We start from the raw sequence: 14,041 nt of genomic DNA on the forward strand, positions 1-14,041 counted from the left end.
AGAAAAGTCAATTATTTTTCAGAAAATATATGATACTGGCCAAATCAGCAGATACAAGCTTTTGTTATTACTATAAATGTGTGAAAGTTCCTCTCACTCTGGTAACACGAAAATTAAAAATTCCTCTGGGATCATCATTTTCTTCAATCATTATCTCAACTATTTCCATCCCAGGCCTCCGCACACTTGGCTGTCCTGCAGAGAAGTCAGAGTTTACCAGGTACACCTCAGTGATGTTGACAATAAACCCTTCCTCCAGCTCGGGGGCATCATCCTGGGGGTAAGGAACAGCGGGGAGGGGAGAGAGATGGTGTTTTATTTTTTTTAATATATTTGATTTGCATTGGAAATACAATATTTTTCAGTAAAGAATGACTGTCCACAGGCACGGGCAGTTCTACCACACATATAAAAAAAGATTCCTTTTTATATTTTAGTACATCCCCACTGACAACTTCAGAATCTTAGGGGATATTCAAGCTTATTGGTGATGTTTCAATGAAAGCCACATACTCATGAGCAAGTAAAATAATTCTTTAAAAGTATCTATCCTACAATTTTGACCACATCCTACTGAATATGTTTTACATATATAACATCCCCTCAATTTAGGAGAAACTGGTAAATGCTACATACATCTTAAAAAGTGAAAGCTCTGGACTTGTAAATCTAATTATAATCCTATATTTTAATTAACTTTTTAAAAATTGTTACCTTATTTTTCAATAGGTAATAAAAAATTTCAAAAGAATGATAATAATGAATATATGTAGGACTATAATATATAAATACAATATTTAATTATATATTAGTGATAATACTATTAACAAATTTCAGTTTCTTGGGCATCACTACAGACGTATATACACATTCTCTTTAGACGAAGGAGAGAAAGAGAGTGAGAGCACTAAAACTAGATCTAAACCCCATCTGAAGACTAATCTTAATTCAAGTGATTGTATCATGGAATGAAAACACTGTCCTGTAAAAGCAATAATAAAAATAACCAGATTGACTTGGGTATTTTATTCATTCAATCATTAGTTGAAAACAACTAACAAAGCAACAGAATAGAGAATCCAACCAGACACATAATCAATCCAGATTCAATGCTTCAAAGTTCATTCAAACAATATTCCAGTTCACAAATAAATATAATTAATACACTTGTTATTTTATCTTTCAGTTATTAAATAGTCATTCATTATTAAATATTAGGGTGGGTGGGAGCATTAGAATACCTGTATCTTTATATTTAAAAGGCACCCTTTTTAAAGATTTTACCTTCAAGAGTATTTTCCTTTATTTTACATCACATTCATTGCAGCCTTAGACTCACCGGCAAAATGGCAACTTTGACATAAGTTTCTTTTACGTTTTCTTTCATTATTATCATTGGTTCTTGTAGCACATAATCTTCATTCTCAGTGGCTTGATTACTGACGTGCAGTAAGAAATTGGGTTTAGCTACCAACTGAATGGCTATGTCTCCAAGCAGTCCTTTATTTCGAACAATTTGTAACTGAAAAGTGGTGATGTTCTCTGTGAGACAGACATGCCTTAAGTAAGTAAGCTTTTCTACTTGCTGTTGATGCTATTCCAAGCACTTAGGATAGAATGTTCTGCACTACCCCTTTCAGACAGGTAAAAAAGAGAGGCAAAACAAAGACAATGTATACTCCCAAGGAGTATTTAGTGTTTTATCCACCTTGTCTCCAAAGTTGTGGTGAGAATCACCACACGCTGTTAGCATTATATCCCAGTTCTAAACCCTCACTTCTGGTACTATAATTCACTGTCCTATGTTGCACATGTCATGCACTTTAACAGAAACTGCTGAAAATCTTAGGAAAGTGCATACCTGCTGGTTGAGCAGAGGGGCTAATTACAAATGCCACGAAGATTCTTTGAAAATGAAAAATTAAGCACACAGAGTCATCATTTAATAACTAATCATTAGAAGAAGAGCAATTTCGTTCTTACAGTAAAGGTGGCTATCACAAAGCTCAAAGTATTTCCCAGCACGTATTTTTTATTTCATTTCTTAGATTTTTAAAATTTAGTTTGCTATATAAATGAAAAAAATGCTTGTCAATTTCCCTACCAGTCTGTGAATTTCTAATGACCAAATACCATGTCTTTGTTTCCAGAACACATAGCACAATTTCTGGTACTTACTAGGTGCTTCAAAAATGACTGTTGAATGGATAAATGAACAGATCATTTTATTTTAAGATTATTCTTTCTATTCTGATATGTACAGATATATAAAGACCTAGATACATAATTACACGTCATTTTTTTCCATCAACTATTTAAATAAAAGGTCCTTGAAAGATGTCCATGTTCCTATCTGAAAATTTTAGAGCCTTCACATATTCTTAATACATATATATTATATATAACCTTTTATTCAAATAAGTCAAATGACCTTTATCTATAAAAATCTATTTATTCTACAGTTGATAAGAATAGTCATTTAGACAAAGATGTCAACACTAAGCTCAAAGGAAACAGGAAAAGAAGCACTGATCACTTATGCTTCACAGAAAAAATATTATTTTAATTACTGCTTTGGGTTTAATAATTAACACCTCGAGTACCACATGCATTTCTCTGTGCTGCTCATTGTTTTCTATAACTATTGAAAATCTATAGCGGAGAAATCTAAGTGAGGAAAGAGAACAGATATATCAAAAATGAAAAAGAGAAAGTAAAATAAAACCCAAACACTTCTACTATAATGATTTACTAAAATATTATTATTTCTATTATGACAGTAATGTCTCAAAAAGTAAAAGTATGGCTTCCCTGGTGGCGCAGTGGTTGTGAGTCCGCCTGCCAATGCAGGGGACACGGGTTCGAGCCCTGGTCCGGGAAGATCCCACATGCCGCGGAGCGGTTGGGCCCGTGAGCCATGGCCGCTGAGCCTGCGCGTCCAGAGCCTGTGCTCCGCAACGGGAGAGGCCACAACAGTGAGAGGCCCGCGTACCGCAAAAAAAAAAAAAAGTAAAAGTAAAAGTATTTCATATAGTCATATCACTGTGTAATGACAGGATCAGAAAATTTAATAGAAACAAACAAAAAGTAAAAAAGGATTGAGTATGACTTGTCAAACTGAAAAATATCAGTTTGTAAAAAAAGAAAATTACATCCCTAGTAAATATTAGAATTAAGTCATCCAATAAAACTTACTAGAACCTGAAAAATACTTAACAAGATTTACCTTTAGGCTCTGCTACTCTGACGAAGAGAGACTCAGCATGCCAGCCCACCGCGCCATAGGGCGAGTCATTGGGCAGAGTGGTTATCACAGACTTGCTTCTTTTCTGATCAATAGTAGCACCTTTTGATGGGTCCTCAACCCCTTCTGTGATAATACGGATGAGTGTTACAATCACAATCTCTGACAACTCTGGTAGGTCATCAGCAAGAACAGTCAGAGTAATTGTAGACAGTGCCTGGCCTTCAGAAAATGAAATCTAAAATTTTAAAGAAAGAAGATTTTATTTATATTCTACTTATCACTGTGCAGTAAGAATACCAAAAGGTTAGATTATCTTTTAATATCGACCATATCTTAAATAATGAGATATTTAAGCAACATAATATGATCCTACAAATCAATCAAATGCCTTTCACATGAGAAGTAGAAGATTGTTAGGAAAAAGAAAAAGTAAACCACTACTAAAACTTAGCTAATAAAACATGTAGCCAAACTGTCCTATCCTGAAACCTACCTTCTTAATAAAATATTGAGTACATACTCTTTCTGGAAATTTAAGCCCTGGATACCATATATAAAAATCTAAAAACATAAAAGAAGGTGGCATATAGTTTAAACATTTTTCTCTACAAAACTTTTGCTAGAAGTGCTACTTCCACTTCCCTCACCTAAACTCTGAATAGATGTATTATTTAACAATGAATCAATCAAAATAGAAATAGAGAGAGAAAGATAGGCAGAGATACAAATCAGAGTCTCTCTCTCCTCCTGGGTCTCTACTGTCTGAAGAGTCAAACCTAAATTTGCTAAAAAGCATCTGAAGTCCTTTCTGATAGGGCTTCTGTCTGCTTCTTGAATGTCATTTCCCTTTTTTCCCCATTTCAGATTTTATTCTCTAGTAATAGGGATACATACTATTTACAACAATTCAAACTAGCATTACAGGCCTATTTTGCTGACACTCATCTCTCTACCTAAAGAAGGCACTTCAGGATATAAACTCAAGAGCTTTATTAATAAAATCAAGAGTCAGAAAACTACTGCCCTTTGGTCAAATCCATTTTTTATAAATTAAGCTTTATTGGAAAACAGAAAAGGTCATTTGATAACATACTGTCTATCGCTGCCCTTGTGCTACAAGGGCAAAGCTGATAGCTGGGAAAGAGAACATATAGCCCTCAATGTCTAAAATATTTACTATCTGGCCCTTTACAGAACTTACTGAGATTTGGATAAGATAATTCTCTTCCAAAATACACTCCAGGGCTTCCCTGGTGGTGCAGTGGTTAAGAATCTGCCTGCCAATGCAGGGGAGACAGGTTCGAGCCCTGGTCTGGGAAGATCCCACATGCCGCGGAGCAACTAAGCCCGTGTGCCACAACTACTGAGCCTGCGCTCTAGAGCCTGTGAGCCACAACTACTGAGCCTGTGTGCCACAACTACTGAAGCCCATGCACCTAGAGCCCATGCCCCACAACAAGAGGAGCCACCACAATGAGAAGCCCGCACACTGCAACAAAGAGTAGCCCCTGCTCGCCACAACTAGAGAAAGCCCATGCACAGCAACAAAGACCCAACACAGCCAAAAATAAATACATAAATTAAAAAAAAATACAGTCCATACCTAAGATACTATTGTGTATTTAAATTAGAAATCATTTTAATCATGCTTATATAAGAAATATTAATTGGGGAAGCATATTATAATTCAGAACACACAGAACCTGAGAGGTACAACTTGCAGTTTTGGTAGCTTGAATAAAGTAAATATCCACTGCAATAAAATCTGCCATAATATTCTTCACCCCAGGTTATGCCTCAACCAAAAGGTGACCAGAGGTCAAGGACAGCTAAAACAGGATGCAACATTATATCCCCTTGCCCCAACTGGAAACAACTCCAGAGGACAAGCTCAGCTCCAAAACTCCCTCATAAACTCCACCTCAGGGACAACTGTCTGTGGATCAACTTCTCCCTCTGCTCATGACTGCCTTCCTCACTTCCTTATACGTGCTCTTCCCAATGAACTTTTGGCCCACAACTCTCAATCTCAGAGTCTATTTATAGGAAACTCAACCTACATCACTCAGCAACTCTGGTCTACTTTTCCATACTTCCTGTTATTTCACTGGACTTGTTCCCGATTTACTGCTTCTATTCTACCCAAATCTCAAAACCACATTTCCAGCCCCAGCTGGATTAGTTTTATCTTTCTGACAGTGTAATACATCCATAATCTGGCCAGCCAGTGTATTGAATCTCAAAAGGGATGATGTTTTTACAGACAATTTTGGTATTATAGGGAAAAAAGAAGAATCACAACAATAAAACTAACCTTAACTTGTATCCCTCTCTATGGTGATTAGGAGGAATCCAATGCTGACATGGTCAAACTCAAACACTTCACCCACAAGACAGGGTTTGGTCCCATGCATCAATAGTAACCATAATTTAAAAGTGACTCCTATAATTTTGTAAATTACATACCACTCCTGAGGTAGGAAATATATCACTAATACTTCTGTCAGCTTCCCACGCTACAGTTATACGACCATATGTTCCTTTTAAGCGTTCAACGTTCAAGGTTACTAGGCTATCTTGCTCCATTTCCTCCACCTGTTTATATAATGAATTCTGAAAAATACACAGGAAGTCATAAGGGGTTATTTGAAATCATCTAGGCAGACTTTTAGGTCATGCTATTATGCATTTGCAAACTTCACAGTACCAAGCAACATGACATATTATGTAAAAAACAATATTTAAAAAACAGTAATATAGGATGACCATGATTTTTACTTTAAAACATGCATGTCTGAATAAGTAAAAGACTAGTTAAAGTAAATGAAAAGGTTAATTTTTATAGGATTTTTTCCAGGTTCTATATTTTTCAAATTTTCTTCAATAAACATATTATTTTTACACTCAGAAAGCATACACATTTTTAAAAGGAGTATACATAGCATGTAAATAGCTTATACAACAGAAGTGTCATAGAGAGAGTCAGGAGAACAGAGAAATCTTCTTCCTCCCCTATGTTAAGCTCTGGCAATCCCTCTAGGTCTTTGTTTCCTGTTTGTAAAATAAGTGTTTGGTCTATGTGGTCCCCAAGGACCCATCCAAATGTAATAACATCATGAGAAGCAGTGAGCTCTTTCTGATCATTTACAAAAGTCTCTTATCCTTAAATTCATATCCTCTGAAACGTTTCTATAGGCTGTGATGTTTCCATGGATGATGTTTCATTCTTAGCTCATGGTCTTTACAACTGTTTTTCCTGCCAGAACGATCCTTTTCCCTCATGTTAGACCCTTACTCTCTTCTTCTCACCTATACTTCTGAGCCTCTTTCCTTTGTTCCAAACTGATTTCTGCCTCTGTGTGACTATAACATTCTTTGTCCAAGGCCTGTAGACTTCTCTTGCCAGCCATTTAATGAATGCTTCCTCAAAATTAATACTCCAAAAACTCTCTTCTTACAATAACTTTTGTTTCTCCATAGGCAATACAGCAAGAACACAGAGTATAAAGATTTTTTAAAATCTTTCCAGTAAGATTGTTCTCGTCTTTTTACTTACTTTTACTTAATCTTAAAAAAAAGGCTCCCCCATTAATTTCTTAAATAAAATTAAGAAATTTCATTTAAGCTTATGTAAGCTTCCAGTTAGCATGCTAACTTGAGTAGATATCCAATCCTATAGCGTTTTACACAGCATTTTAACACATTGCTACAGATGTTACATAGTAGTAAAATCTTGCTCAAGGCAATCACACATTCCTACAGAAAATGCTTTGATTTTAAAATATGCATATAATTTGCTCACAAAAGACAATGCCTTTAAAAAAAGAAAGAAAGAAAACGCTTTTTAAAAAGAGAAGCCTCTCTCAGGCTTCATGCCATCTGTTAACAAGGATTAGTAAAATGAGGATTAATACAGCCAGAAGATATTCAAGAAATTCTCAACATCTAAAGTCCCATCTTGGAACCAGGCTGTCCGGACACGAGAGGCCTGTATTGAGGAATTTTCCTGAACGGATTGAAGAAACCTAGGATACTATATCTATTGGCAAGGATCAGGCCACGGTGACTTTGTGTCTCTAGAACAATTGTGAAACAGGCTTCATAAAGCACGATCTATGCTTAAATAGTTGAGGAACAGAATGTACTCCCCATCTGCAGCACAGCTTCCGGTGAGAAGATGAAGCTGAGCTGCAGAGCATTTGGGTTCTGCCCCAGGAGCCCCAGCTCTGCCCTCCATAGTTGTATGAGATCCTGAGAAGGCCCCGTGAGTCTTCTGTTTCCTCCCCTGCACAATGACAGGCTCACAGGAAGCACCTACAGAGTGCCAGGCACTTGTCTGGTTCAGGGAAAGCTGCGAGGAAATCAGTATGCCAGCTGTCATAGTCTTTAATTCTAGTAAAAAAAGAAACTGGCAATAGACCAATCAGGCCATTGTAAGTGCCAATAAGGAAGATTAAGGTGTAATAAAGAATGGTGGTGGGAGTCACAATGTTCAGCAAGAAAAGGCCTTTCTGTAAGATAGCATTTCAGCAGAGAGGAAACAAAGTGAGGAAACAAGTCATGTGAATACCTGGTGGGGGAAGAAGTTGTCTGCTTTCTTTCTAACCCTACCCACGCAGCTCACATCTTAGAGCTACTCTGTCCTACACAGCAGCTCCTGGCCACATGTGGCTACTGAACACTTGAAATGTGACTAGTCTTTAAGTGTAAAAATGCATACTGGATTTGAAGACAAAATACGGGAAAAAAAGGATGTGAAATGTTTCATAAGTAATTTTACGTTGATTACATGTTGAAACAATAATATTTCAAATAGATTGGGTTAAATGAAATATAACATGAAAACTGACTTCACCTGTCTCTTTTTACTTTTTTAATGGGGCTTCTAGAAAACTCAGAGTTACCCAGGGGCTCATATTATATTTCTATTGGGCAGAGGTGCCTCAGAGGAAGCTGACCTGCCTTTGGCTCCAGAGATGGGACAGAGTGGGTAACAGGGTGACCCTACGATCCTTGCAAGGAATTGACTCAGGGTATTAGTAAGTCCAATCTTATCCCCCCCAAACTGCTCCTCTTACAGTGGTTGTGTCTTGGTGAAAGGCACATTCCTGCTCCCCATAGCTCTATCATTTGCTGCTGAATTACTGCAATAGCCTCCTAGTCTATTTCTGTCCTTGCCCACTTACAATCTAGTCTCAATTCTATGAAGAGAATGTCCTTTAAAAGTGCAAGCTGGATCAAATTTCTCTTTTACCCCAATCCTCCAAAAGCTCCCAGTTTCCCTCAGAGGCCAAATTCATGAAAACACTAAGGGGCCCGTGCAGGAAAGAGTTCAGGTAGCAGGCCTGACCGTTATCCTTCAAAAGGCCTATGGGGTTCCTTCTTGGCTGATGTCTGGGAACCTGGATATCGGGAGGGTTCTCACCACCCACAGAACTGATAACCAGCTTCTTGTGCCTGAACTGTTTGTACACACAATGTGGTTGATACTAAACAGTCCGTTTCCTTCTGGGACTCTGGAATTTTGTTCTATGCCAGGTACAGGGTGCCTATGTGATCAGCCCCCAGTTAAAACCTTGAGCGCTGAGTCTCTAATAAGCTTCCTTGGTCAGCAAAACTCACATGCGTTATCACAACTCAACTTGACACCGGGGGAATTTAAGTGTGTCCTGTGTGACTCCACTGGGAGAGAAGGCACCTGGTTCCCTCTGGAGTTCACCCATGAGCCTTTTCCCTTGGCTGACTGTGCTTTGTAACCTTTCACTCCAATAAATCAGAGACATGAGAAAGACTAAATGTTGATCCTGTGAGTCCTCCTAGCAAGTCGTCACAACTGTGGGTGCTGGTGGGGACCCCGACACAGGGCCCTGGCCCTTCATCTTCCCTAGTAACTGGCTTCAGCCACAGTGGCCTTCTCGCTGCACCAGAGGAGCAAGGCTTCACGTCCGGGCCTCTGCCCTTGCTGATGGGTGCCCCTGCCTTGAATGTTCTCCCCTGAGATATGCACAAAACTCCCTCCCTCATCTCCTCCAGGCCTTTGCCCATGTCACTTGCTCAGCGCAGCCCTCCCTGATTTTTTTGATTTCTCAGCACACAACCTCCACCTCCTCCCTCACTCACCATCTGCCTTCCGTCTAATGTTTCTCTATGGCACTTATTAACATCAGCAATGGTACAGATGTTCTTTTGTCTTTGCTTATTGTCTGTCTCCCCTCGTCCTCTCTAGAATTTAAGGACCAGGAGGATGGAGATTTTTACTGTTTTATTTTCTAACATATCTCTAGTATCTGAAACAGCATCTGGTACATGGGAGGTATTTATTAAATACCTGCTACATGAATGAATAAATGACTGAGTAAGTGGGCCTGTTACCCAGTTCCGGCCAATGAGACATAAGAAGAGGCTTTTGGGAAACTTCTTCCTTACACAGAGAGCCACATAAAGCATCTCTCTCTCTGCAAATGGACATGAAAAAGAAAGCAGTAGCCCTAATGATAGCATCAGCTTTCAAACAACAAAACGAAAGGTTAGCTTTTTGCTGGCAAAATACACAGATGCAAAGAATCTGAGCCATAGTGACACAGCAGAGTATCCAGCCAACCCCAAGCCCACCTTCTCTGTGGACACGCCCTAGGTGTTTTAAGTCAGTTTCAGTTCAGTTTTCCTTATTTGCAGAATATTTCAGAGAAAAACACAAGATACCTGCAGCTGTAACTCTAACTAAGAAATCGTGATACATTTTGCAAATAGGACTAAATGATGCAATATGAAGGTTTGTCCTTTTGCTCATTGGTAAAGGAATATGAAGTCTGGGTATGGAAGTCAAACTGGAGTAACTGGATAGCTCTCTTTCCTCGGGAGAAAGCATCTCCATGTGTACAATGCACATACAGTTACAAACCTCTTTCTCTCTCTTTCTCTTAATACACAGAAGTAACAAAGGCGTAAAAGGACAGTAATATATTTGTAGGTGATGTGCGTGACAAGACACAGTGTATAGTGTGTATTTGGAATCTGCTTCACCATTACCCTCTGGAAACAAGGATGAGAGCAGAGCCAAACTCCTGGACCAAGGCCAACTGGTAACATTTCAAATTCAATCTTAGGAAAGGAATCAGTACCAAAAAAAAGTTTCAGACAAGTTGACTCAAGGGTCCATTGTGCAAGTCTGTAAATTTCAACCATCAGTAGAATTCACCTTATAATACAGAGTTCGGAATGAAGCAGGGAAAGGAAGAGAAGAGAGGCTTAAGACACTCACTGAGTGTTGATAGCAGCTAATAAATAAATACAATGAATAAATCATTTGACGTCAAAGTGTGGAATCTTTACCTGAGCAAATCCAACCACTCCATAGGCATCATCATTGGACAGAATAGTTATTTTTACATAACCATTAATACCAATCTCTGCTCCTCCTTTGGGATTTTTAAGCTGAACTCTGAAGTATTCATCTTCCTCTGGAACTGTATCATCAAGGATATTTACCGCTATTATAGCTTCTTTATCTCCAGGTTCAAATATCAATTCACCTGAACTAGCATAAGAAGTATATATAAAATAAGTCAACTACAACAAATTAAAGACATATAAATGGTAGATTAATCATAAAATTCTCATAATACTGATTACTATTAAAAGTTTGCAGAAATCACATTTCATAAGTAAAATTTTAATCCAAAATGTTCATATATCACTAATTAACTTGGTAGGATATTAGAAATATGGATAATAACCAAACTTCTGGATTATTAATAGTTCTTGTATTTTGTATATGCTTCCATCACTAGATAAAGACTGAGAAGTTAGGTACCATATAAAATTATGGTGAAACAAAGACATTCAGCATAAAATGTTGAACCTACCTAGGAATGAAGTCAGACTGGCTCGAGACATAGGCCAGTTCATATGTGTGTGAGTGGATGGCTCCCGCAAGAGCAATTAAATGCTTGCTTGAATTAAGGGACTTTACTGTAACAGAGGCTGCATCATGAGCAGATGGTGCTTCCAGAATAAAAGAGAATTGATTCAGCTCTGAATTCCAGCAGTAAAGAGCAGACACAGCTTGGCCAACAAGAAGTACGTGGACTAGAGGAAGGAAAGAAAAGGCAGCGAGAATGAAAAGTGAATGTCACCTCACCAGCTCCCCACAGCAAAACCCTCCCACCTCTCAAAGTTCCATTTTGATTGCTGCAGTAACTAAATATGATTCAATTTCTGAAATAACTAGATATAAATAATAATTTTTAAATACTGGGGAAGGTACAAGTCAGCCTGACAGTGTACCCACAATCCACTTAATAAAAAAAAAAAAAATCACTGGATGATAAAACCGAAATGAATTTTGAACTCTTTTGTATTCATCTTAATATTTATTTATTGGATAGCATGGTAGGATATTTTTAAAGTGAAAAAGACTCATAATCCCACCACTAAATGTTTCATTTTTATATTTTCCTTTCCAGTCACCATTCATATGAATTCATAATCGACACAGTCTAAATACAAAAAAATCTTAATTAAAAAGCTTAATGCTATATTTATAGTATACATTTTATACATATATATAGCTTTATATTTTGCTATACAGCATTCAGATTTATAATTTTAATATACAGATACTAATCTACAGTTGATTTTTTAAATATATTTAATTATTCCCCTACACTGGATGTTTATTGTTGTATTCTATTTAACTTGTGAATATTAATTAGAGACAGCATTCATCATTTTATTTATTTCCACCTGATAAATTCTTAAAGGTGTCCAAAGGATATTAACAAATTTATGATCTTAGAGTATATTCTTCCAATGCTTTCTGAAATGTTAGTAGGAAAGCATGCTCTTAATAGTTCAAAGCAATGGCATATATTTATATCTGCAGAAATTAGGAGGGGAAGGGGGCTTACTACTCTGTGTATACCATTAAGCAATCTTCAGACTTAAAACTGGGAAGAAAAGTAGGAAATCATGGAGAAACGTACAAATTCCAGTACTTGGAAAAACACATTGGAATCTGAAGATATCAAATAAGTTTTACTGGGCATTAAAATAACATGTAGAACCAGAAACCATGAGACTCTTCTAAAATTTTAGCCAATAGGCTGAAATGGAAAATCCCATATCCTTACTCTTAAATATCAAAAACTATTGATAATGTTTATTTATGGTAATTAATTTAAGTACTATTTCAGTTTAGTAAATATTACATAATAAAGATCAAAAAAGATTGTTATTAATAAACTTTCTTTTTAAAACTGATCAAACATTTTTCACCAAGTTTTATAAAGTTATATACATTCAGTAAAGAGCAAATTCCTCAGACGAATCACATCTCTCAAGTTTAAGTGATGCTATAGTCTAAACAAAATCATAAACTAAAGTGTTCTGAACATCACTGATTATTTATCTTAACCCTTAGAGATATACCCTATTCAATTCCTCGCAGTCTGATCAGAATGACAAGGCAGCAAATAGATAATCAGACATTCAGAGCAGGACCTGTAGGGGCTCAAATCTACATATATGTATGCAGAGAGTACTTTCTCAGAAAACAGACATGCATATTTGTTCAAGATGATATGAGACAGGGAATTTATAAGGGGAAAAAAAAACCTCCCTAAATCTCTATCTACTCTGGGGAACAGGATTTTTAACTAGTACTGATTACAGAATTCTCTTCCATACAGCACAACTATTTAAAAAAAAAAAAAGAAAAGAAAAGAAACAATATCCCAAAGGAAGGAAACTGGATAATATTATTTAAAAAGTGAGTGCAGACAAAGAAAAGTTCCATGACTAAAATGCAAGAGCAAGCATTCCTAACATTTAGAGATCTGGGAATATAAAAGGAACCAGTAAGAGACAGAGCAGCCAGAGAGGGCTGCATGAGAAGCAGTGTCCTCAGGAGAGTGCTGAGCTCCAGAGCACTGAGATGAAGGGAAGATTCTGACAAACGTTTGAGATACAATACACAGGGCATCACGGAAGGGGAGTTGGGGGAGGTGCGAGTTGAGCATCTGGTCTGGAAGTTAGGGCTCATATGGTCTACAGCATGCATAGACCACATGGGGAAGACAGTCTCTTTATCCCCAGGGGGCCTGGTCTTCTTAGGATGATCAAACAGGGATGAAGAGAGTGATGAATTAATACAAATAATCTCCAAAGGCCATGATTTCCAAAGGTAATCGTTTTGAGGAAACTGAGAGTGCTCAGGGACTAGGGAGGGAGGGGTGAATTTTTCCAGCAGCATACAGAGCTTTGAGGATTAAATGAGATAAAGTAAAGGACTAGAATAGGACCTTGGACATAATAAACATTCAGCATGTGTTAGCTATAGATTTCCATCTTTCCTGACTCCTTTATCATATATTCTCTTTAAAAAGTGGAATTCAGCACAACTTGGTTCAAGGCCCCCTTCTCTCATACATACTACACAGTCTCTTTCTAGACAATTTCACCTCTGTCTGTAGTAAAATGACCCTCTGTACGTACAAAATGTGTAGCTGTGGTCTAGGCTTCTCTTCTAAGCTCCAACCAGTAACACTTATTGGTATCTAAATATCAAGACTCAAAGGCATTTCAAATTACCCCAACAAAACTCATTATCTCTGCCCCCAAAAGCCTGGTTGCCTCCCCGTGATCACCATAATAGTTAAGGGACTACCACTCATCCATTAGTTGCAGAAATTAGGGCTCATCCTTGATATTCACTCTTACCTACCCCCATATGCAATCTATCATCAACTCCCAGGATTCTACTTGAGAGACAGCTTCTGAACTACTCTATGTCTC

At 37.5% G+C, this 14,041-nt stretch overlaps 1 protein-coding gene across 1 annotated transcript in view; it reads right to left on the minus strand.

Annotated features, from left to right (window-relative positions):
• ADGRV1 (adhesion G protein-coupled receptor V1) overlaps positions 1-14,041 on the minus strand; it is a 577,115-nt gene that overhangs the window by 392,398 nt on the left and 170,676 nt on the right. The window contains exons 51-56 of the mRNA XM_082836315.1: positions 11,113-11,335; positions 10,580-10,784; positions 5,714-5,860; positions 3,227-3,482; positions 1,340-1,542; positions 98-274 (exon numbers count right to left, since the gene is read on the minus strand). Of these exons, the coding sequence (XP_082692441.1) occupies positions 98-274; positions 1,340-1,542; positions 3,227-3,482; positions 5,714-5,860; positions 10,580-10,784; positions 11,113-11,335 (1,211 nt within the window). The remainder of the gene's footprint in view (positions 1-97; positions 275-1,339; positions 1,543-3,226; positions 3,483-5,713; positions 5,861-10,579; positions 10,785-11,112; positions 11,336-14,041) is intronic.

Source organism: Leucopleurus acutus (assembly GCF_964270905.1).
Source record: "Leucopleurus acutus genome assembly, chromosome: 3".
Lineage (NCBI taxonomy): Eukaryota > Metazoa > Chordata > Mammalia > Artiodactyla > Delphinidae > Leucopleurus > Leucopleurus acutus.